Below are 26,663 nucleotides of genomic sequence, written 5' to 3'. Positions count from 1 at the left end.
TTTGCCGCGCTTCCTCATTCTCTACTTGTTTGTCCAAAGCATCTTTTAATGTCTCGATAAATTTCATATACGGTTCCTGCGGTCCCTGCCTAATATTAGCAAACGAGCGCTGGGGCTTCCCTACATCGGGGACCTTCATAAATGCTAGGTAGGCAAGATTCTATGAATCATTTAGGGCTTCCATTGGGAGTTGTGCCTGGGCATGGGCAGTGGCATATCGACCCTCTCCTACCAATGCGTCAACTCCCAAGAATCTCACTGGATCTGTCGCGGGACGCTCCAAATATTCCAGGGCTTTTGCCTCACAGAGTCACCGCCACTCCCCATTCCAGAGCATAAACTGAGCAGAGGAGAGCAACAATTGCGCCAGTGTTTTACAATCGTGCGGACATAACGTATAACTCCTCATGACTGACCCTAGCATGTTCGCAGAGTAGGGGGCACTGAGGCCAAATTCAATCACTCCCCTTCTCAACTCGTTCACTACTTGGAAATTCAGACCCTCCCACCGGGGCCTTTGATGAGCTTCATAAATCACCGGGAACGCCCGGACCTCACGGAGCTTAGCCGCGAGGTCAGAGTCCCCTTCTTTCTCTGCCTCCCTTTGAATCCCCTTCCACACATCATGCAGATGCGGGGGATATAAATCCGGCTCTTTCTCTGGGTCGACCGGTCCCGGATCGAACGGATTGGGATCATCACTGCCGCTACCCTGCTTCTCCCAGGCAGTCACCACTCCAGCCTCAGTGGCCGGGGGCGCAGAAGGCTCTTTGGCCACAGATGCACTCCCTCCTGAGTTTTCACCTCTCAGCTTGTCTTTAGCACTGACATGCTTTTTTAGGGTCTCATACAGAGTCCTCCACGGCGCTAGCAGCCCTGCAGCCACCGAGTCCGAACGAGTGGCAGCATCCCAAAGCTGGGTGCCAGCTTCATCCCAAATTTTTGGATCATAAATGTTAGTAGAATCGACTCCCTTAACGGTGGTTGTCACCCACTTCAGGAGTCGTCTCAAGTCCCCATGATCCATGGTTACTTGATATTTTTTCAGGATCAATTCCATGGTCCTGCAAACAGTTTTTTCCTCCTTTGTCATGTTTAAACCCATGACTACCGCCCCCCGCTGCTCACCTCTGTTCTGCAGAGACGATTACGCAACGTCACTATCCTGTTTCCTTTCAACAGCTTTTGTCCCGTTTCCTTTCAACGGCTTTTATCCCGTTTCCTTTCAACGACTTTGCATTTCAGCGGGGGCTCGCCACTGGATCGGAAATTGCCGACTTTATGGCCCTTCAGACAGAATGTCCCTGTCCCTGTTCGGGCGCCATTTGTGGCGAATAAGGACACGGACTCCATCTGAGAGGGCACGAAGACGAAAATCCCTTACTATACAGCACAAGCGCCTTTTTATATCTCACATTATGCCACGTATGCACTTCAAAGAATTCCCTAGTACATCCCCTAAGCAAAGGTCATCTCGACACTCTTCCGCTAATTTCCTTACCTTTGTCACGCCCTCAGAACCGTGAACTGCCACCTCTTATCTCCCTTTTTCCCACGGCTTCTTTCACTTCCCATCTTCCCATGGCTTCTTGTTTACCAACGCTATGATACTGCTTGTACTCTCAGACATTGATTCCTCCACACTCCTGGACCGCAGTGGGCTGCCCCCAGAACGTCCCTCGGAGTGGAACGCTCCTCAGAGTTTACAAACTCTCGAATTTGCAATATTTGGAGGACTCTCGCCGACTGGCACGGGACCTGGGCTGCAACACTCCTTGAGGCTCAACCCTTTGCCCATTGAAAAATGCCAAGATATTTGGCGTGAGTATTTCACTGAACTAGAGGGGGATTTTTAACAGGTATATCTTTGTAGATTTATCTATCTTTGTATCCATGTGCGTGTGTGTGTGAATTGATGGAGGTACCTGCTAGCAAATATAGTCTGCTAAAATCTTATGATCTATCTTAAGATTGTGAATGAACCTTGGACTGCTGCTAGACACATATAATTCCTTAGACATATACCGTTGACCAAGTCTGGGACTAGGGGTAGATCCAGCCGGGTCTACTCTCAACCTCGTGACTCAATGGGAGGGTCTCCTTACCCTTTTTGTATCAGACATAAACCGTTGTCCAAGTCTGAGACTAAGATTGGATCCAGCCGGGTCTTCTCTGAACCTCGTGACTCAACAGGAGGGTCTCCCTTAACCTTTTCGTCCTCGGCCTTTGTATAAATCATTCCAACTCAATTCTAACACGATATCCTGGTTTCGGCTGGGATAGAGTTAATTTTCTTCCTAGTAGCTGCTATAGCGCTGTGTTTTGGATTTAGTATGAGAATAAGGTTGATAACACACTGATGTTTTAGTTGTTGCTAAGTAGTGGTTACCCTAGCCAAGGACCTTTCAGCTTCCCATGCTCTTTTCCTTTGTATGCTTCATCCATGTAGTAAGTGATAGAGTGAACCTTGCCATCGAACTCTGTTAAGTCGTGCTTTTATAAATCTCTATTAAAATCACTTTCTGCTAATACCTTCGACAGTGATTCTTCGAGCGGCCTCTAAACCACTCATTCGTGACACAAGCACAACTGTGAGAGCAAATTAATCAACATTGTGACCAGCGACTATCAAATTAATATAGTGAATGCTTATAACAAATTTCTTCTAACGTGCTCTGGTCAGATTTGTCGTTATCTCAACCTGTCGAGCCCCACGTTGGGTGCCAAAAGGACTGTCGTGGTTTAACTCAGCAGGCAGCTAAACACTACATAGCCGTTCACTCACTCCCCCACCCCCAGTGGAATGGGGGAGAGAATCGGGGGGGAAAAAAAGGACAGAAAAGGAAGGGATAATAATAATAATAATAGTAATAATGATAAAAGAATATACAAAGCAAGTGATGCACAATGCAATTGCTCACCACCTGCCGACCGATGCCCAGCCAGTCCCCGAGCAGCGGCCCCCCGGCCAGCTTTCCCCTAGTTTATATACTGAGCATGATGTCATATGGTATGGAATATCCCTTTGGCCACTTTGGGTCAGCTGTCCTGGCTGTGCCCCCTCCCAGCTTCTTGTGCATCTCCAGCCTTCTCAGTCAGTAGAGCATGGGAAGTTGAAAAGTTCTTGACTTAGTGTAAGCATGTCATGGTTTAACCCCAGCTGGCCTCTGAGCACCACGCAGCCGCTTGCTCACTCCCCCCACAATGGCATAGGGAAGAGAATCAGAAGGGTAAAAGTGAGAAAACTCATGGGTTGAGATAAAGACAGTTTAACAGGTAAAGCAAAAGCCGCGCACGCAAGCAAAGCAAAACAAGGAATTCATTCCCTACTTCCCATCGGCAGGCAGGTGTTCAGCCATCTCCAGGAAAGCAGGGCTCCATCACACGTAACGGTTACTTGGGAAGACAAACGCCATCACTCCGAACATCCCCCCTTCTTCTTCTTCGCCCAGCCTTATATGCTGAGCATGACGTCATATGGTATGGAATAGCCCATTGGCCAGCTGGGCCAGCCGGGCCAGCCGTCCTGGTCACGCTCCCTCCCAGCCCCCCGCGCACCTGGCAGGGCACATGAAGATGAAAAGTCCTTGACTAGCGTAAACATTACTTAGCAACAACTAAAACATCAGTGTGTTATCAACATTCTTCTCATCCTAAATCCAAAACACAGCACTATACCAGTTAATAGGAAGAAAATCAACTCCATCCCAGCTGAAACCAGGACAAAGCACTACTTAGCAACAACTAAAACATCAGTGTGTTATCAACATTCTTCTCCTACTAAATTCAAAACACAGCACTGTACCAGCTACTAGGAAGAAAATTTACTCTATCCCAGCCGAAACCAGGACATCATGATCAATTCCACATTGTCAACAAGTGTTTTTAATAATGACTTCATGTCCACCTCAGTCTTTTGGGTTCAGTTTTATTTTGCTTAACCATTCTCCCTGTTAAGTAGTATCGCAAAACGCTCAGTGATGGACGTTATCATTCCAGTGTTCCCCACTCTAAATATTCCAGCTTGTATTTTTAAAATTTTGATAATTTTCTTCTTATTTTAATATCTGGCAAAACACGATCTAAAGTAAATTGGTCTGTAGGATTATGCAAGACCTTGTATGAAGTAGACATATGAAATTGATTTTCTCTAATTATACAATGTTAACCTTGCTTCAAGAAATTCGTCTAAAAAAATGACTGAGATGTCTTGTCAAATAAAGGATGACACTGAAAGCTGCAAGTTAAATTTAAGCATATCAGAGGCTTATGGTTTAATGATGCATACTCAGAGCTTTTTAATAGCCTTTCTCCATAAAGAAGTTTGCTTTCTAAAACAAACAAACAAAAAACTTTAGAGATTTCTTCCCCATACTGTTCTTTTGAAACTTCAGCTTGCTTGATTGCTGAATGAACAGTCCATGTGTCAGATTAACTCTTCAAATGTAGGAATACCTCTGTGATGTTTAAGGAATGGTAGTCAGGCTTTTTCTTTGTTTTAAACATTGATAGCTTAGGAGAAATAGTTACTCCCTTTTTGTAGTATAAATGAAAAATAGAATTATGTTGAACTCTCACAGTAGTCTTTGTTTTGGTTTCAGCTTTGGCCATGTTTGACTTTCCTTCATCTTTCCTTACACCATGAGTTTACTCTTGCATAGAAGCTTACCTCTGCACCAGTGGGGTTTTTTTCAGCTTCAAAAATTGTACATTTCATACAAGTTGATCAGGCTGTGAATGTTACTTGTTACAGTAGTTAAGCACTCCGATGCATGACATTGACATAAATCTTACAACAGCTTGCTATTTAGAAGCTTCATTTGAATGTATGAGAGATTAGGTTACAGACCTGAGAGAGACCGTTTAGAAGGTGAAAAAGTGCAAAGGAAATGTTTAGCTATTTCTCTTGTTTATGAATGAGCTCTCACTTTTAACGTTGTATATTTCTTTTTGAAAATTAAAAAAGTGTTTGTATTTTTAATGCAGATAGCAAATTACTTATAAATATGCATATTTCAATGAAAAACAGATGTTTTTCATGCTGTTCCTCAATTTGAAAGGGAAAAAAACAAAGTGCAGCTTTACTAAAAGGCAATTTCAAAAAAAGTATGTAATAGGATGATATTTTTACATTTAGAACATTTCTCTGTCCTCTTTTTGTTACTTTTAACTTGCTTCTGGAAGCTGAACTTGTATTACTTAGTAGAGTGGGTTACATCTTTGTTATCAAGTAAATAGAATTCAGTTCTGCAAAACATATTTTGGAAGCTGATAACATCTTTTACAATCAATTATTTATGGCTTTTTCTTTTGCATAGATGCTTTTAAAATTAATAATTTGTTTTGTCTTAAACAGAAATTGTCGTTGCTGAAAGTGGTGTTGTCATTAAGAAACTGCTGCAAACCCAGCCAGCACACCATGGTGGAATTATTAAGCATATGGCCAAACTCTTGGATAACATTACAGTGAGTATTTTTGTACAGTGTATTATTTTCCTTGTTTACAGTTAAAAATCACACCATTTCCTTTCAATTTGGACCATAAATGGAAATATATAGAGAAGTACAATGTAATTTTTTATTTTTTACTTTTCATAAAATATAATTTTTCATTATTTTAAGGAAGAGGAAATAGAAGTTATCAGATGGCATCAATTTGTGCCTCAAATCTGGGAAGCTATTTTGAAAGAGATAACCGGAAATGTTAAGTATTGCTAGTACCATTAGGCCAAGATAAAAATGGAGGTTTAGCCTTTAGAACATGTAGTGGGTAAGTTGAAATGAAAATAAGGGCAAAGCAGCATTTAACTTGAGGATTTTCAACCTGTTATCTTACTGATCTGGGGTAGAGTTTAAAAAAACTTTATTCTATATCTTTTTCCTTACCCCCAAATCACCTGACCTTTCCATGTTACCAGACATGCTGCTGTGACTGTGTTGCAATGTTTCTTGAAGTCACATTTTTATCTTCTGGATATTTAAGATTCTGTGGCTTTTAACAGTAAAATTTGCATTATTGTCTATTACCTAAACTTCAATTTAATCTAAGGATAGATATGTCAATATTTACTACCCAAATTCTCCTCACATTCCCAGTTATTGATAAAAAATTTAGTGGTCTGTCCTAAATTATAGTGTAGGGCTGAAGACCATTAGCTACCTACTGTATCATACCCCAAAGGTGACAGAATTTGATCTGTCAATAATTATTTTTCTGTAGATGCTATAAATAGGACTGTTCAGTTTCATATAATTACACATTTATTGATGATGGAGCAGTAAATAGTTTCTAAATCATTGAATCGTCTATTTTCCATAGTTGAATTTGGCAGTTTGGAATATTAAAAGAAATGTGGTCTTCTCAGTCCATGCTTACTGAACAGATTAAACAAATAGATCTTTGGCTGCTAAGAGCTGATGATCAAATTCATAACTGATGTAAAGAAAATATAATTCTACTAGATTGTTCATAACCAGAATCTAAAGAAGCTATGAGATACTGCTGCTAATTACATATCAAATAAGTATTACCTATTTTATAATAATCACCTGTGTTTTCAGAAAATTTGTGCAATGTTTTGATTGATAATTACAATCTCGTTGTCCTGGTTTTGGCTGGGATAGAGTTAATTTTCTTCCTAGTAGCTGGTATAGCGCTGTGTTTTGGATTTAGGATGAGAAGAATGTTGATAACACACTGATGTTTTCAGTTGTTGCTAAGTAGTGTTTATATGAAGTCAAGGACTTTTCAGCTTCCCATGCTCTGCCAGGTGCACAAGAAGCTGGGAGGGAGCATAGCCAGGACAGCTGACCCAACTGGCCAATGGGGTATTCCATACCATATGACATCATGCTCAGCATATAAGGCTGGGAGAAGAAGAAGGAAGGGGGGGATGTTTGGAGTGATGGCGTCTGTCTTCCCAAGTAACCACTACGTGTGATGGAGCCCTGCTTTCCTGGAGATGGCTGAACACCTGCCTGCCGATGGGAAGTAGGGAATGAATTCCTTGTTTTGCTTTGCTTGCTTTACCTGTTAAACTGTCTTTATCTCAACCCATGAGTTTTCTCACTGTTACCCTTCCGATTCTCTCCCCCATCCCACCATGGGGGAGTGAGTGAGCGGCTGTGTGGTGCTTAGTTGCTGGCTGGGGTTAAACCACAACAGTAATGTTCTAGCATTTGGGAGGAATACGTGGCCTTTGGGACATTGTGTTCAGGGACACTGTACACTGAACTTGAAACAAATATTCAGCTTGAATAAAACCCTGTACACTATATAGGAGGTGGTATTCATCAGTGGAGAACCTTTTTAAAGGAATTTTATGTGTAGAGGTTCAAATAATGGAGGAGTCCTTGAAGGTCTACCATTTAAAAACAAAAAAACCAACACTTGTCTTTTACTCCTATTCTTTCTTGTGTAGCTTTTCTTCTTGCTGCCGGTCTGACATTTCACATCAACATCATCCCTCTTTCCATTTCTGATTCCAAGTAAAATAGCTTTTGAATTGTGCTGCTTAGAGTGATCTGTAAAATCTTTATAGATGTCTTTCTCTAACTGCTGTAAGGAACCAGAATCTTGCTTTGAGGGGAGAGGGTCTGGCTGGTTTTATTTTTTTATTTTTTAACTATTTATTTTCCTCCAGACAGGTAATGGGTTAAAATGGTAGTAGAAACTGCCTTCTGGTACTAAGGCTTGAAAAGTGCACTTAACCACTTGCTCAGGGCATATAGAATAAAATATCAGGCAAAGTAATTTACAATCCTGTTTGCCTTTGAGGATAATGCAGTGCAGGGCTGAATAATGAAATTATTATTTCCTGCAATTTTGTCAATTCAAGGTCCCTACTTAAGCTATACTGGAAAAGGCAATGAAGGTCTAGAAGTGACTTCATTTCTTGTTTGCTGTTTTGAATGCCCTGGATACAATGGCTGCAGGATCATGCACTTGATATTATGTGGTTGAGGACTGGAAGACTTAAACAGGGGAAAAAAGTCTGAAAATATTGTGTGATTTTTGACCCCAAATGAATCCAGTGACATGGAAACATTGGGTTCATCAGTTCTGTGGTGGTGCATTTTCCCCCCCTCTCCTGGGCCGCTTGTTGATCTCAGAAATTCCCATGAAACAGTGGCCTTGGTGTACTGAGTCTGGTGGTTGAGCGCTCCTTGACCGTATCAGAAACTCTGCATAGCTGAGGCTGGGAACGTACTCCTACTGCCTGGCCCAGGTGTCACCTTATCTGAGTCGTAGCTCAAGTGGAACAACACTGAGACCTTGAGAATTTTTAGTAATTACCACCTGGGACTGCAGCCAGGATGGAAATTTACGGATGACTAAAGCCAATCATCTTGCGAACCTATAAACGGTGGTCCTAAGTGAGACCCTTTGAGCTCTCCAGGACCACAGCGGGCTGCACCCTGTATCTCCCTCTGAGTGGAATGCCTCTCAGAGCTCGCGACCTCTTGGGTCTGCAATATTCGGAGGCCCGTCGTCTGACAGGACCTGGGCTGAAACTCTTCACTCCTCGAGGCTCAACCTTCGCCCATTGAGAAATGCCGAGACATTTTACGTGAATATTTCTTCACTGAACTCGAGGGGAATTTTTAACAGGTACCTTTTGTACATATATATATATTTCTGTCTCTGTGTGTGAACTAATACTAAGCATAATCTGTAATTAAGCGTGATTGTAGTAGACTCTACTAACACTTCATAAATATTAAATTAGTTAATGATTAAGTGCTGCTAAAAGTTTGTTAATGATTAGTTAATGATTAAGTGCTGCTAAAACTGTGAATGAACCCTAGACTGCTGCTAAACGCATATAGTCCCTAAGATATAAACCCTTAGACATAACATGATTTTTCTTTATATGTTTCATCCGTGTAGTAAGTAATAGAGTGAACCTTGCCATCGAACTCTGTTAAGTCGCACCTTTATAAATCTCTATTAAAATCACTTTCTGCTAGTACCTTTGATGGTGATGCTTTGGGAGGCCTCTAAACCACTCATTCGCAACAAGTTCCACATATACTTTTCATTAAAATGATTTCTACTCAGGGTTTGATTCAAAAAGTCTCTAATTGATATTGATTCTTGTTGCACAAAATTGTTTAACATATACAGTATTTACGTAGTAAGCTAACCACCTGGTTAAAAGGCTGAGTCTCAACGAGATATTTCATCTGTCTTCCATTGTCACTGTTTTTCAAATTAAGCTTTGTTTCATTTATTCATTTTACATTCTAAATCTAGTTTATTACTCTAAGAATTACATTTTACAAACTGGTTTAATACAAGGGAAAAAAATTTAAAGAATAAAACAGTGTACATTTAAATATTTCATTGTGGTTTTAAAGTGTAGTCCTGGGTTTGACTAGGAAAAGTACAATACTGATGTTTGTCTTTTATAATTAATACTATTTCTGAAATTGGTCTGCTCTGTGAGCTATTTTTGCTTTATTAAAAGACACTAATAGGAAAAGGAATGTTTCTAATAGGCTGCTGCCCAAACTGGGGTAGTTGGTGATCTCTTGTAGAATTCTAATTTTTTAACAAGTCTGTAATGAAATATTTAAGAAAAATAAATCTAGCATAAGAATATATGGGCAACTTCAGATTTCAGTTATTTAGAGGTATTCTGACACACAGATATTCAGATAGGAATTACCAACATATGCTGGAAAAGTAATTAAAACATATCTGTAAGATGGTAAGAATTAGTGCTTTCAGAACCACAATGCTGAATTTCTCAAGCTTTTATTTTCCTGTGAATCTTACCTAAGGCAGAACTCTCACTGACTTAAGTGTAAGCTTATTAAAAAATATCACTGTATAGTGTAGGGAGTAATGGAAAGTGTTAGTACAGATGTTTTTTACTTAAAAAAAAAAAGCAGCAAAATTAGATGAAATTACAATTACAGTTGGAAGCTTTCCTTTGACATTATTTTTCCTAAACTACAGTCAGTCATTTGACAGGATAGAACAGTCATGTTTTTTCCCTAATATTTCAAAATCTGTTGAACAAGAGTCCATACAGAACTTGAGAGCACCATAGTCTGTAGATGCTATGCCAGACATGCATCTGCCTAGAAGAATTTTCTTATTGCATACTTTCTTCCTTCCTCTCAAGGAAGGAGAACAGTGTTATCAGGGAGGTATGTAACACAGATGCAATTTTTAATTTGACCACCAGGTAATATAGACTAGCCCACCTTTGAGAAGAGTGTATGTATATTACTTCATTTAACTCCTAACTACTTCTAGCTAAACTCTGCATGGAGCATGAGCTTCTGCTTCCTTCTGTGCTGTTCCATTCTGCTTTCCCGCTGTCTGTGACAGTACTGTGCTTTTGAAGTCTGCGCCATATGCTGGGAGTTCATCTTACAACTGCTACTGCCAGTTATTTCAGTGAAACACAGTCAAGTAGCTCCAAAACAATAAGACCTGTGTGAAGTTTCTGGTCAGAGTGTTTTCAGTTAAGGAGTTAGATCCTATTCAGAAATTGAGAACCCTAATTTTGAACTCCTGTCTCTCCAAAATTCTGTGTTCAGCTGGCCTTGGACATTTACAAAAATATGAATTCTACTGTCATAAAAGTTTAAATAAACGTGAAGGAAAGATAGCAATAGTCTTAAAGAAATTCTTGTGCTTTTAAAGTAGATGGGCAGGAGTTGAGGAAGCTGTATTGTTGGAAACCATTTATGTATGAATATAGTCACAAAAAGCACTGTTGTGTTTCAACATGGTGTTTAGCATAATCTGGTGGCAAGAATTCCCAACCGCACATTGAAGGCTTGGATTCTCTTCCCGACTGCCACCAGCTTGTACCATGAACATGAACATGTCACTTCTGTGTGCCTCTGTTTCCATTCCTGCTCTGTTTGTCTTGTCAACTTGTAATGTGTGGTTTTTGGGGCAGGATCTGCATCTTACATGTGTACGTACACTCAATCTACCATGGTGGGCATGTTGAACAGTATTAAATTTGGGTCTGTATTTCTTGCACGGCAATTGTGTTTAAACAGTATTTTGTTTAACTTGTTACTGAACACAGACATATACAAGTACACAAGTAGTCTTTGTTGAATGTGTTAACTTAGAGTGTGTAATGTTTTCTCAGGTTCCGGTAGCAAGAGCCAGCATTCTCTGGCTCATTGGGGAGTACTGTGAATGGGTTCCAAAGATTGCACCTGATGTTTTGAGAAAGACAGCCAAGAGCTTCACTAACGAAGATGACCTTGTAAAGTTGCAGATCTTAAATTTGGGAGCAAAACTCTATTTAACAAACTCAAAGCAGGTAAGCTTAAACTCAGAAGTGTATGTATTTAGTGTCACGATAGTTTTTGTACAGTCTGTATAGATCAATGGTGATTTCTTTTATATAAGTAACCAAAACTAGTCCATATTATTCTACAAAGAAAAGCTGAACATCAGTTTTCAGGAAATCTAACAGACTAAAGCTAACCATGAGTCTTTGAGTATGTGCTGTATTGTAAATATTAATTTAGTGATGAGATCACTCTTTTTTATCTCTTTATTGGGAAAATTGTAGATTTTTAAAATTCAGATAAGTAGGAAAGATTTGTAAATTGTATTACTAATAACAGATTGGAGATTTTCCAGATGTGATTTGCTGTTTTCTGGATCTAAGACCAGAATTTTCAAGGGAGTGCTGTCAATTTGAACAAGGAGCTGCTCACCTTTTGTTCAGGATATCTAAAAGGAGATGACAGAAAAAGGCCTCATTATGTCTTTCCATTAGTGCTCATCTTAAAGATAGTAACTGCTTTCCTTTTTTCTGTATTTCTTACTATTTCACTTTACCTTGTGGAGAGGGTGGGGTTTGATCATCTCTAGTAATAAAGATAATGTAAAAATGTCAGATAATACAAAAAGATTAACTTAGATCTCCAGGCAACTGAAAACAATAGCTATGAGAGGTGCCGGCTACCTCATTCTTCTCAATGATAGCACTGTGAACTTCATCACTCTCTGGCTGTGGAATATAGCATCTTGACACTAATTTTTCACTGTAAAAGGTTGTAAAATCAAAGACAGTTTTTCCAAATGTAGAAGGAATTGTCTGAGATGTATACACTTTCCTGGGCTGCTAGACCTCTTTGTTTTACAACAGCTTTGACAGCACAGGATCTTGCACCTCTGCAACTGTGGTGTCTTCTTGTTCCTTGATAGCTATATCCAACTGCAGACTTGATCCTCTGAGACTTTATTCTGAAGGGCATGTGGGAGATGAACTGTCTTGCCATGCATTCAAATAAGAATGAATGCTTGCCCTTTGCTCACACAGTCTAAAATGGGGCAGCAACAAAAGGTAATGACTTCTTTCTGTCAGTGCTCATCTTAATGGAAATGCTGACTGAGCTAAGGAAAGATTGGTTTGATTATTTTAATCATCTACTATTGGCCCATTATGTAATATTTACTGATTTTTCTAGATGGCCAAAACTCCATAGTCTACAAGGAGATGATGATTTCTGTGATATTCTTTTTCCAGTTTTATGTGATTTTAAAACATTTTTAAACAGTCATTTTAAGTGTTGCATATCCCTTGATTCAAGCAGAGAGAGACTCAAAACCAACCAAACAGACAAAAAGACCTCTTTCCCCACATGAGGGAAAGGCAGGTAAAATTCATCAGCATTCACCAAAAGGCAAATTACTGCTAATATAGGATAGGCATTAAATTTTTAAATAGAACTATTGCCACTAGAAAATTCTAGAAATGTTGCTGAAGGATGACTTGAAGTATACTTTTCACATTAGCTAAACCAAAATGTACAAACAATAGCAATAGATGCTAACAGTGTGGGGATAAAAGAAGTGATATTATGCCTATATAATGAGCATGTCCAGATAACAAGCGATGTTGGCATATGATAATAAATGTGTTATATCATATATTAGAATACTCTTACTGTGCTATGAAGCAACCATGGTGTGCAGATTCTGTCATATTTCACCAAATTAACTTGCTCAAATAATTTTCAGCTTCTTATGGATATTCCTTTGTTGGAAAAACTGATATGTATTAATTAATTTGGTTTTTGTTTTTAATTAAAATGAATTTTTTCTATTAGCTACCTCCATGTAGAAAAGCTTCTCTAACTTGTTTGTTTGCGTTGCCATGAGACAAGAAAAAAATTAGTGTTTTCTTGCTGTTTTCGTGAAAACTACTTATACTATTTATGATGCTTGCAAGGAGACTTCTTGCAGATATGGAGCATTCTTCCATATAAATTTGTTATGTCTTTATCTGTATTGGACAATATGGAAAAGAAATTTTAGGGGAAAGGAAAGGGGAGAGGAAGAGGGAAAGGATCATGGAGATGATCATCCCATTAAAGAAAATGCAGTCTTTCAGGATGAACTCTTTATCTAATTCCATCAATGCTCATCAAAAAAGTGCCCACCATGATAGCAAGGCCCTCAACTTTTCCCATCCCTATAGCACTTCATAAGCAAACACCACTGTGTTTTGTGATCCGTTCTGCTGAGCTTTCTGCCATGACAGCAAGGAGGCTTGTTTTGTTTTACAGAGGAGAAGTGATGGCAAAGGCTGCGGGAGGTATTCCTCATTTAGTTTAATCCATGCTGAGAACACTCCCTTCCAATTCCATTTAGATTGAACAGCGTAAGTCCTGCATGAGTGCAGATTATGTATATTCTGTCTGATGCAGTTTAAAATTTTATACCTTGATATAGAAATAGCTGCCAATAAGCTGTAAAATACATATAGGAAAGTTTTCCCTTTCCCAGAGCTAAGACAGTACCTTGGGGGAAAAAATATCTTTCCATAGAACCATCCTCGGGTATCGGAGAGAAAAAAGAAATAAAAAATGTTTCACTGAAAGGTTTTTTAAACTATGCTTTTACTATTATTCTAATGTAACATGACTAATTTCTTCAAATCTTTGGTACCATAGGGTTTTTTGTGAAATGCTTGCATATATTGCAGTTAAAATTAAAACCAGTTTTTGTTTACTGTGTATTTCACTTACAGGAATTAATCAGTATTCTGAAAAAGTATTTTTACATCTATAGAAAAACTTTAACTTGCATCCTCAAGGTGGAAATTATTAAACTGAACATAACAAAATTGACTGAATTTTTCACATATTCTTCCCCTCACATAATTGAAACTACGTTATCATTATAACAATAGCATGATAAACAAGATTAAATCCTCCTTGACAATACATTTTTAACCCTGTGTTATTCATCCATTCTGAGTTGATATACTAAAAATTTACTTCCTTATGATGGTATATTATTTTTGCTCTGTTTCCTGTTTGCTTGTATATAAAGGAAGTGGCATACTTTTTTCAAATTTATCTAATGGATACAAGTCTGTTCAGCATTATTGTTCTGTTTACAGTATTTCTAAGGTACTGGGAAAGTCTCCCTGATTTTCTTTTTATTTGTTTTAAAAATTTAACTGAATTATTAAAATTATTTAAAACATGTTAATATTCTCAGACATCGAATTAGGAAATCCTATTATGCTGTAAAAAGCTGTGATAATATAAGTTGCTCTCTTACATAAATAAATGACTGATATTACGGGAGGCTTTAAGCTTCAAGAAAAAAAAATGGAAGAAGTCTTTTATCCTTGTTTTTAGAGGGCATCAGCAGCTTGCTTTTATGAAAAAGTAACAGCTAAATGCACTGCAAATAATTTGCAGTAATCCAGTTCAGTGATTCATGTGTCTGCTTTAATGGGTCATAATTCAGGATAAAGTAACTGAGTGCAGTCAGAGTGCAGATGCTGCTTGTGCCAGGGACAGTATCTCTTCATAAAACATACCTCAGCAGCAGCAGTTTGCCAGCCCCCTAATACCCTCTGATGTTTTGATGTCCTGCATATTTTTCCGATTAAGTTTTGAGTGCCATGTTTTTAGTTGTATTTCCACATTCATTATCCTCACGTAGACCCTTCAGTGGGTTTGCCATATATGATTATTTTTTTAATGATGCCTTTCTTTCCACTTCAGCAGTTTAATAATCTAGCACATGGCTACTTCTTGGTACTCAGCATTCACCTCCCCAATACAGAAGAGGACACACGCTTTGGCTTCAGAATTCCATTTGCAGTTTTAGAAATGCATATTCCCTGTGGGACAACATTTGTTTGACATAACCATTCATTTTTATTACCTCTTTAAATATGTTTATCCAGAGTTATCAATAATCATAAATAACATATTCTGTTCTCGTCCTGTTTTTTCCCACAGACAAAATTGCCTACCCAGTACGTATTAAATCTTGGCAAGTATGATCAAAGCTATGACATCAGAGACCATACAAGATTTATTAGGCAGCTTATTGTTCCAAATGAGAAGAGTGGAGCTTTAAGCAAATATGCCAAAAAATATTTCTGGCACAGAAACCAACCCTGTTGCTTGAGTCTCCTTTTAAAGGTATAACTGCCAACATAATTTGGTAAATGTTCATTGTGTAAAGCAATGTGGCAGCCTATTCTATTTCAAATATGCTCACAAATTGTGTCACTTAGCAAATACAAATGATTAATATGCAAGGATACTCGCTCTGCTTACTTGCTTTTCAGCAAGCAAAGTTTCCATGGTGCACACACAGTCCATTTCTCTGACGATAAACCCTGACAAACTGATCCATTTCTATTCATGTGGATTTTAAATTTGGTTTAAATAACAGGAGGTGTGTCTTTTGAGGTAAACTATTCTTCGATTTAGGAAAATATCTCTAGTCTTTTATCTGGACTTTAATAGAAGATTGTTAATGTGAGTATTGCAAATGTTTTATGAATCTGAAATAAATTGAATCTTGATAGATTAGGTTTTTATTATTTTTTTCCAAAGTGATAATTTTCCTTGTATGTTTTCCCTGTCTTTTTACAAGAAAGAACAATTGTCTGTCTTCTCAAATTAAAAGTTTATCAGGTTATCTTAATTAAAAATGCTCTGTTATTGTGATGATTTGCAATTTTAATTTTCATACTTACTTAATCCCAGTTTTGAAGCTCTAAAAGGAGCTCCATTTTGAAGGAAAAACTATTAAAATTCTGGATGCGTTTGTGCCAAGGCATGTATATGGATTGTTTAACTGTGCTGTCATTCTTAATATTCACAGTAAAGTAATTTTTAGAGAAGCTACATTTCAAAGCAACACCTCTAAACACACTGACTGATTAGCTTTTTTATTGACCATTATGGGGGAGATTATTGTAATCTATGGACTGAAATCAGTTTTTTGACCTATGAAGAGCTTCCTAGTTTATATTTATTCCATGACATTTGAGGTAATATAATGGCAATTACCTTTAGCCTTGATTAAGATTGCTCTTTGTGGTAGAGCTCATGGTGTTTGTGTATTTCTCCCCTCACCCCTTTTTTTAATAGATTGGGATCATTTCCAGCTTGGCACCTTGTCTCACATGCTGAACAGCCAAGCCACCAGCTACCTGGAGCTGTCTGACTGGCCAGAGGTGGTGCCTGACCCCTCCATCCAAAACATTGATGTAGCCGAGTCAGTACGTTGTCATTGTTAAAAGTAACTTTGCTGGAGGCACTCATCAATATAGAATATTATCTTAAAATATAAGTATTTAAATATTATCTGTATGCCGTACTGAAAAATGTTGATGCATGTGAACATTGATGCGGTTTGTTTTAGCTTGGAAACAGAACATTTGAAAACCTACAAGATGCTTACTCTTTCTTTTCAATGAGAGAAGTGGATCAACTGTAGGCCACTTCTGCTTTGCTTGTGGATTAAATGGACTTTTTTCCCCCTCCATCCCACTTTTGATTTCACACCTCTTATATTTGCTGTGCTGCAGTATGTTAATTGCTTTTGAGGATGAGTGTTGCTAGAATACCAAAGTAGGAGGTGAATGGAGGTTTGTTAGTGTACAAATCCAAGTCTAAACAGAAAAAAACTAGGTAATATAAACAAAAGGCAGCAGCAGGGGGAAAAATTATGTGTGTTTCGAAGTATAAAGTTTGGAGGAGACCAGGGTTTACATTTCAGATAATTTGAACAGAATTAGGAAAGTTTATAAAAGGAAAATGTCATCTATTAGTACATTAGTCATTTGTTGACATTACTGGGCTAGTCTTCTACTACCGATAGGTTTTTGTTACTGGACTGTAAACTCTGAGACAGAGTCATGTTCTGGTACCAGAGTTGTGATTTATGTATCAGGTACCAGAGTCCTAATAAATATCAGTGAAAGCTATTGAACAGTAACAGAAATTGAAATGTATTGGAATATACTGTGCTGATGGTGCTCCCAGAGATATGTTGTTGTAACAGGTATACCCAAAAAAACATGTGTTCCTTGTCACGAGCCAACTTCCACACTAAATCGCATGTGAATTAATTTGTGTATAAGATGTTAGGAATAGAATGGGTAGAGAAAATTCTAAAAAATAGGTATGACTTGCAGAAGCCAGTAAACAGCAATATGGTGGAACAAGCATTTCTCCTTAGTACCTTAATATTACTTGTCTACCTTCTTATATACCTTTCAGGAAAAGAGGTATTTGTGTACAAACTTCTGAAAGCTTTTATGAGGAGAGTCTGAAGGCAATTAACTCAAGCAGGGGATTATAAATGATAGGCTTGGCATGAAAGAATGTGTGTGTGGTGTATGATTGCACGGACTCTCACATAAGCATGCGCAGAATCCTTTATTGTTACAATACAGGGGAATATATCCTTTACCATAAGGGGGAGGTCCCGCTGCCTCCCCCAATCATCACCCGATTCGTATCCCTTATTAACTAAGAAAAACAGTCTCTCTTCCTTTTGGCAATGATCCACACGGCTGCTCTCAGATCCGCTTATTCTCACGGTTAACCAGTTACACAATTCTCTTGATGTTTTCAGTTTCCTTACAGAGGAGACAACTAAGCCGGGTGTTCAGGTCTTATCTCAGGCGTATGTGCGTGTCTGCTAGTTCTCAGCGCACAGGCCGAATTCCTGTCTTGGCCGAAACTCCCAACTCAACAATTCTTCTCCACATCTCCCCCTTTTTTGTTTATCACCACCCCATTGGTAAGTAGGGTCACCATGACGTGAGCTTCTATTTTGCGCACGTTGCAGATCACAGACCGAAGGACCTGCAGGAACACTAGGAACAAAATAAACATTCCTGCCCCTATGCCAATAAACACCCACAAGCGTAGATTGAGGCCATTAAACCAATTTTTTTGGATTTATCCAAGACAAGTCTTGCTGTAACCTGTCAAACACACTTTGGCTAGTCAATTCCTGTAATCTGTGAATCTGATCCTGCAGCTGATCGTGTAAAGATTGAATATTTCGCTGCAATGACAAATCGAATGCTCCCATCAAATGTCGCTTAATAAAAGTCCAATCATGTTGTGATGAATTCCATGGTAAGGGGGTTACACATAAAGATTTGTGTACGTGTTCCCAATCACACGGCAGACTAACTCTCGTTTTTAACGCTTCCTGCCGATCCCCCAACCACATCACAGTAGCCTCTAGGGCTTGTAGCTGAGATATTACCTCCTCATCAACTTTCTCTTGAATTTGGAATTCTTTAGTAACATTGGTTAATGCCTCACTTACCTCATGTGCAGTTTTTACAGATTGTGTCAAGGAAGCGATAGCTGCAGTGGCACTTGCTAAAATAATAACAGCAGAAATAATTGCAAAAATTAACCAACCTAAGAATCGTTTTGCTCTTTCCTTGGACTTATCTATATCTTCTACTAGAATTCTAACAAATCTACCCAAACCATCCTCCCCTTCCCACTGTCTGGTTAAATTAACTGGTATCCATAGTTCTGCCTGACGTCGAAGGGGAAAAATATAAGCAGTTTCATTAAAATCCTGTTTAGATATACAACTTCTAAAAGAAGGAGAATAAAGCTGAATACAAAAGGAGTGATTGCATCGAGTAATGTATACACGCGAAGTCATAGCAAAAAGATAAGGATGAGTAGTACATACCGTCACATTAATTTCATGTATTATACTCAGATTAGCTTGTGTTTTGTTGACAATCCATACTTGAGATAGTTGCCTCGTAAAAAAGGGCAAAGCTAAACGGCACACATTCGGTTGTGGCGGAGAAAATGAACCATTGTACTCCATCTGTAGGATGGGTCCTGCGGACCCACCATTGTGCCAGACTATTGAATAATTGGCTTTCTGAAAAGGCAAAACAGATTGATTCAAAGATGGATCCCAAAATGACCCATAAGGGCCCCAATCTATAATACGACCAATGGTTAAATTTTGTTCTTAAGGCCGTTCTCCCAAGCATGGCTTCCAACCAAATTGTGTGATCGATGAGAGTTTGTGCAGAATGCATTGCGGAAAATCAGGAACAAAGTCACCAATTAACATATCATTATCAATAGTATTTTTCGATGCCAACCCAGGAATGGTGAACATTGTAAGGTTCGCCCATTTTCCATGTGACACTGCTACTAAGTGTTGCTGTGTTTCAACGATCACATAATACTCTGACTTATTATCTATGGTAAGACATAATGGAGGAAAATCAGAAACAAACATTGTGTCATTAGCATAATGTGTATCATTTTTCCCATCTAGAGATGGGGGAACCCAAATGCCACCTGACCATAAAGTATCACTATTGCTAATCGGTAACAACGCGTCCCACCATGTCAAAGGTCGGAAAAAAGAAGGGTCCACCACATGTACCCAATAAACGTGAGCTTCCACAGGCTGAAACATCATGGTAGTGCCAATTCCCCATAGCATTATTGTGGGACAAGACTGAACAGAAAACAGCACTGTAGACCATATTACTAATGTTGACCTGATTGCATTACTGAACCATCGTAGGAGCAGCATCCTCTCGTTGTTTTTCCTCGGGTCCTTTTTCTGGACCATCTGCCAACACTTGCGCTGGCTTGACATTCTTCGCAGGGACCCAATATGGGCCTGTAGGAAGAGAAACACAAGCGTATCCCCATCCCCAGGTAAGCAAGGGAACCGGACCTTTCCATAGACCAGATTCTAAGTGTTTATAAAATACCTTCGGATACACTTCAGTAACCTCTCCTGTTCGAAAATGCCGGTCAGCAGCCGAATGATATTGCTGCTTTGACCCTGACAAATTTAAAAAATTTAATACATAAGTGGCTTTATCTAACATCTCCTGAGGCGTAGTTCCCAGCGGATTCCCCCTTTTTTGTTTTTCAAGAATCAGCTTTAAGGAAGAGTGAGCATGTTCCACAATTGCTTGACCTGTGGGGGAATGCAGAATACCTGTAACATGGTACACGCCCCATGCCTGTAGGAATAATAACAACCGTTTAGAGACATAGGCAGGTCCATTATCTGTTTTGAGTTTACGGGGGACCCCCAATACCGCAAAGCATCGAAGAAGATGTTTGATAACATCACGAGCACGTTCACCCGTATGAGCCGTTGCGACCAAAAACCCAGAAAAGGTATCAACAGACACATGAACAAAGCGCAAACGACCAAAGGAGGAAACATGAGTGACATCCATCTGCCATAGTTCATTGGAAGTCAGTCCCCTGGGATTCACAGCAGATACTACTGGCATTGGCGTGAGCCGCTGACAATCCGGGCAAGCATGAACGATGTCCTGGGCCTGTTCAGCTGTAAGAGAAAACTGCTTCCGTAAGGAGCGAGCATTCTGATGAAAAAGTCGTGGGATAATTTTGCTTGTTCCAAACGGCGAGACAGGATTGCCATCAGAGTAAGTGCATCCGCGGCAGCATTACCGGAAATGAGCGGCCCTGGTAAGTTAGTATGAAATCGGATATGCATAATAAAATATGGAAATCATCTAACACGCAGCAGCTGTGCTAACTGTACTAGCAAAGAAAATAGTTGCTTATTATCTACTCCTCGAATAAATGCAGTCTCTATGTGCTGTACTATGCCTGTGACATAAGCTGAGTCTGCCACTATATTAAGTGGTATTTGAGAGAACAATTCAAAAGCGCGAACAGCAGCTGCTAATTCAACTACCTGCGTAGATCCAGGTAGACAAGTAACATCCGAAGACCAGGAGGCCTGATCTGCCTCCTCCGCTTGGTGTTCAGACGTTTTCCGTCCTCCCGGCGTCTTCCACACCACTACAGCTTTACCTGTTTTTCCAGATCCATCAATGAAAACAGTTTGCGCCTGTGGAATAGGCACAGAACTTAATAGTATGCGTGGCTGTAGTGGTAGAGACTGTAAGGAATTCAAAAGTCGATGGCGTGGTAAATTGTGTTCTATGGAATTAACGTAATCCGCCATTGCAATCTGAAAACTCAGGCTGTTTTGTAATAATGTCCAAAATTCATCTCCTGTGAAAGGCAAATGCATAACATCTGGATCTCGACCTGTCAATTGTTGACATCGTAGTCGACCTTGTGATATCAAACGAGAGATCATTTCAATTGCAGTGGTCAATGTCTTACTAAATGAGTGAGGTAAAAACAGCCATTCCAGAATGCATAAGGCATCCTTTTCAGTTTGTACCCTAGCATCCCATTGTCCCAGTAAGGCAAACGGTTGAAAAGAGTGGTAAATAAGGAACAATCGAACTGGCAACGATAGCCGGATTCGATGTGCGAAGGTATCATTAATTTTATCCATTACCTGTTGCAATGCTTCTTGGCCTGGTTCCGAAAGAGATCTGGGGGATGCCAAATCAGGATCCCCTTTCAGCAACGAGAACAAGGGTGACAGTTCATGAGTGGTAATTCCCAATAGAGGTCGCACCCAATTGATTGTGCCCAACAACTTCTGTAGATCGTTCAGAGTACTTACAGTAGTAGCAAGCCACAAGGCTTGTGGACACACATGTGACTCAAAGAGTTTCCAGCCTAGGTATTTCCAAGGAGAAACTGACTGTACCTTCTCTGCTGCTATCTGAAATCCATATCGATGTAATTCTGTGGACAAACACTCAAAAATTTGAGAGAGATATGATTCTGTCTCAGCTGCCAACAAGATATCATCCATATAATGATACAATACAATATTTTTATACCGTTGATGAATTGACAAAAGTGCCTCTCCCACCACTATTTGACAAATGGTAGGACTATTCTTCATGCCTTGAGGTAAAACAACCCAATGGAACCGTTGCATAGGTCGATCATTGTTAATTGTAGGAACAGAAAAAGCAAACCGAATACAATCCTCTGGGTGTAAATAAATTGTAAAAAAGCAGTCTTTGAGATCAATAACTTTTAAATGCCAATCATCAGGGATCATGGTAGGATTTGGGGTCCCGGGCTGCAAGGCCCCCATGGATACCATAACGGCATTAATAGCTCGCAAATCCTGTAACAATCTCCATTTCCCTGATTTTTTAGGTATGACAAAAATAGGCGTGTTCCAAGGACTGGTGGATGGCACTATGTGTCCTAATTGTAATTGCTCCTGTACTAATTCCCAAGCTTTTTCTAGCCGCTCACCTTTCAAAGGCCACTGATCAACCCACACTGGCTTGTCTGTAAGCCAAGTCAGTTTCAGGCGCGGCTGTACTTCAGTGGCCTTCATTAAAAATGTGTCGTGTTACATTCCATTGTTGCAACAGATCACGTCCCCATAAGGTACATGGGACATTTAAAACATAGGGTTTCAGCATAGCACGTTTATTTTCCGGACCTTCCACCAGTAAAGAATGCAAGCTCTGCCATGGTATTTGGGTACCACCAACTCGGTAACAGCAGCAAAAACTTGTACTAATGGCCAATCAGAGGGCCATTCAGATCTCTGAATTATCGAGACATCCGCCCCTGTATCCACCAGTCAGTAAAAGCACGGCCGTTTACTTTACACATCAACATAGGCTGACCCGTAGTTATCTTTCGAGTCCAGAATATTCGAGGCAAACCTGTGCTTCCAAATCCTGCTGACCCCCTCTGCTGGCCTAATATAGGATCTCCCTTCTCCCTTTGAACATTAGGTAACAAAATTAGCTGAGCAATGCGCTCCCCCGCGGGAACAGTACACGGAGGAGTAGGAGTCCAAGCCATAATTTTAATTTCCCCAGTATAATCAGTATCAATCACCCCAGGAAGAACAAAAAGTCCTGCCTTGGAGGTTGAGGAACGTCCTATCAATAAGGCACAAAACCCTGCTGGTAAAGGACCATACACTCCAGTGGGGAGTATGTTAACAGATTGATCTCGTATTGCTGTTGATTGGCTGGTGGCCAGATCCAACCTGGCGCTTCCGAACGTAGCTGGCTTAAGGGCATGGACGGTTGGCAATTGTTCACATTTACTTCGTGCGAATTCACCACCCAGGTTGAGGCTTGAGCCACCGGCCCTGAAATCGGGGTCCTGTTGAAGGTTCTAGGGGCGCCGGACCTCGCACCCCTCCTCCCGTTTCCCTGCATCAGTCCTGGGAGCAGGTTACCATCCTTATCAAATTTGGATCGACATTGGTTACCCCAGTGATATCCCTTCTGACAACGAGGACACAGCTGAGGGGGACCTTTAATTTGGCCCTTTGTTCCTCGTCTTGCTCTGGGGCAATCTTTTTTAATATGACCTTCCTGGCCACATACAAAACACTTAGTCGCCGCTCGAGCCACCGTTAGTTGTTGAGCCAACGCCGCTGCTAATATCTCCGCTTTAAACTGTTCTGACCCCACATTTTGACAAGCTCTGATCAAATAATTTAAAGTCTTTGCCTGATTCCGAACGGGGTCTATAGCTTTTCTACAATCAGAATTAGCATTCTCAATTGCAAGCTGAAAAAACAACAACTCGGCGGCTTCAGGAGACTCTATTTGACGTTGTATAGCGGTTTGTAATTGATCTAAAAATTGCACATAGGGTTCTTGCGCCCCTTGCTGGATCGTAGCAAATGATGATTCCGGCTTGCCAGAATCCGGCACTCGCCTTAATGCTTTCATAGCCAAATCAGCCGCCTGTGTAAGCAGTTCACGGGGCAAGGCGGCTTGTGCAGCAGGTGACACCCAATTCCCTTCACCTAACATTTCATCTCGCCCATAGGGTAGTTGCAAATTGTCCAAATTGTCCATTACCTTCGCAATAACAAGTTCACGATACTCAAAAAACCACACAGAATACTGCACCGCTGACAAAACAAGACGTAGTATTGATTTCCAATCTAAAGGAGTCATCGTATACGATTCCCCTATTGCTTGCAATAAGTTTATAGTAAATGAAGCCTGTAACCCGTACTCCTTTATCGATTTGCGCACCTCCTTAATCACCTCATATGGTAAATGAGCATACTCTGGCGCTCTGCCAGGTCGATAAATTACAGGCATTGCCTGGAGAAGCGTTATATCCCCCTTTTTTAATGCCTCTGTACGACAGTCATCAAAGGACAGCCTTGGCGCTACCATACCTAAAGGCTGATATGTGGGGGGGGTGCACGGATCCCCGCAGTGGATCTCCTCGGGGGGGGGGGAAGGCGCAAATGGTGGTGGTTTCATGACGGACAACGGAGAAAGTGTCTTTTGTCTCTGTTGCTGTAAAATTTCATCCGCCGTTGGCGCGGATGCAGCCATTGCTTTAACTGGTGAGAGCGGAGGGTATAAATCAGGCTCTCGTTCGGGGTCTATCGAGCCCGTGTCAAAGGGATCATCTGGCTCCGAATCATCCTTCAGAGGCGGGGGCTCCGCCTGAGGCATTACAGTTTCATCAGGAGCCAACAGTTCAAACGAATCTCCCCCATCTTTTGATTCACCCCCCCGTATTGCTGGATCAGTCACATTTTGCAACACCTGTTTGGCAGGGCGTAACTTTTGCAGAGCCATATACACGACTCGCCAGGTAATCAATATTCCCTCTGGAACTTGTAGTTGCAAAATCTGTTTAGTCTGTAATTCCTCACCCACTTTTTGCCATTGCTTTAAATCATAACACCCAGCCGTTCCTACAGAAGGGAACCAAGGGCAGTGATCCCGGACCCACGCAAGGAGTCTCACCAATTGTATTGGAGCGACCTTAAAACCTTGTTCCTTTAAAATACGTTGAAATATTTCAAGTTGAAGCTTCTGTGAATGAGATGCCGACTGCCCCATGACTAATGTATAAAGTTCGTATAACTTCCCCACGGCTGCTCACCTGAATCGTCCTGCGACCGGTAATGAATCGAGCTCGATATGTTGATCCTCCGTTTATCCTCCGTCCAGCTCAACAGGGGTACACCACCGGATATTTCTATTTCCTTTCTTCAAGACCTTCTTTCTTCAGGTCGTTGTCTTTTTTTTTCTCAATCGTGCCCCACATTGGGCGCCATTTGTGGTGTATGATTGCACGGACTCTCACATAAGCATGCGCAGAATGATTTATTGTTACAATACAGGAGAATATATCCTTTACCATAACGGGGGAGGTCCCGCTACCTCCCCCAATCATCACCCGATTCGTATCCCTTATTAACTAAGAAAAACAGTCTCTCTTCCTTTTGGCAATGATCCACACGGCTGCTCTCAGTTCCGCTTATTCTCACGGTTAACCAGTTACACAATTCTCTTGATGTTTTCAGTTTCCTTACAGAGGAGACAACTAAGCCGGGTGTTCAGGTCTTATCTCAGGCGTATGTGTGCGTCTGCTAGTTCTCAGCGCACAGGCCGAATTCCTGTCTTATCTTGGCCGAAACTCCCAACTCCACAATTCTTATCCACATGTGTGGAGGCACCTTTGTCCATAAAATGAAAAAGTATTGAAGGAAATTGATCAAATGGAGGAACATCCATGTACAACATAACAGAAAACATCTCCCTCCAACCATTTAAACCTCAAAAAAAACATGAAAATCCTTTCCCAGCGGTTTTCTGCAAATATTTTCTTTGGAGAGTGTATCATTGTCATTAATTTCGTGGTTCCTCTAATACTGCATGTGCCTACACAACATATATGAGTGGAGCTGAGTTGTTAAACTGCAATTGTCGTGGTTTAATCTGGCAGACAGGCAAATACCATGCAGCCGCTCACTCACTCCCCCCGCAACCCCAGTGGGACGGGGAGAGAATCGGAAGGGTAAAAGTGAGAAAAACTCGTGGGTTGAGATAAAGACAGTTTAATAGAACAGAAAAGGGAAAATAATGATAATAAATAATGATAGAATATACAAAATGAGTGATGCACAATGCAATTGCTCACCACCCACGCTGACCGATAACCAAGCAGCGATCGGTACTTCCTGGAACACGCCTACCATTCATATACTGAGCATGACGTCACATGGTATGGAATACCCCTTTAGCCAGCTGGGCTGGCTGTCCTGATTATGTTCCCTCCCATCTTGTGCACCTAGCTCAGTCAGTAGGCATGGGAGCTGTCCTTGGACTAGGAGGGCACTTAGCAACAACTGAAAACATCAGTGTGTTATCAACATTCTCCTCATACTAAATCCAAAACACAGCACTAGGAAGAAATTTAACCCTATCTCAGCCGAAACCAGGACAGTATCCACCCCTTATTCTATACCGTTTACGTTATGCTTAGGTCTCACATTTTTTGATATATTTCAATTAATCACCACTATCTTTTTTTATATATACATATATATATATGCACACACAGATATCATTCCCTTAGTCTATGGACTATCCCTCCAAAATGTCCATTGAGTTCATTTAGTCCACGACTTTGGGCTCCATCTGTCATAACAGTCTTTCAGGGAGGGAGAGATGGTG

The 26,663-nt window shown here is 40.3% G+C and overlaps 1 protein-coding gene across 1 annotated transcript in view; it reads left to right on the top strand.

Moving 5' to 3' along the window:
* The window catches only part of LOC142075037 (AP-3 complex subunit beta-1-like), a 265,469-nt gene that overhangs the window by 96,702 nt on the left and 142,104 nt on the right, over window positions 1–26,663 (top strand). The window contains 5 exon segments of the mRNA XM_075136034.1: window positions 5,357–5,466; window positions 11,124–11,300; window positions 15,256–15,391; window positions 15,394–15,441; window positions 16,402–16,532. Of these exon segments, the coding sequence (XP_074992135.1) occupies window positions 5,357–5,466; window positions 11,124–11,300; window positions 15,256–15,391; window positions 15,394–15,441; window positions 16,402–16,532 (602 nt within the window).

This window comes from Calonectris borealis, chromosome W, assembly GCF_964195595.1.
Source record: "Calonectris borealis chromosome W, bCalBor7.hap1.2, whole genome shotgun sequence".
NCBI classification, from domain to species: Eukaryota; Metazoa; Chordata; class Aves; order Procellariiformes; family Procellariidae; genus Calonectris; species Calonectris borealis.
Note: the sequence above shows the minus strand (reverse complement) of the source record. Positions and strands in the feature narration are given on the sequence as shown.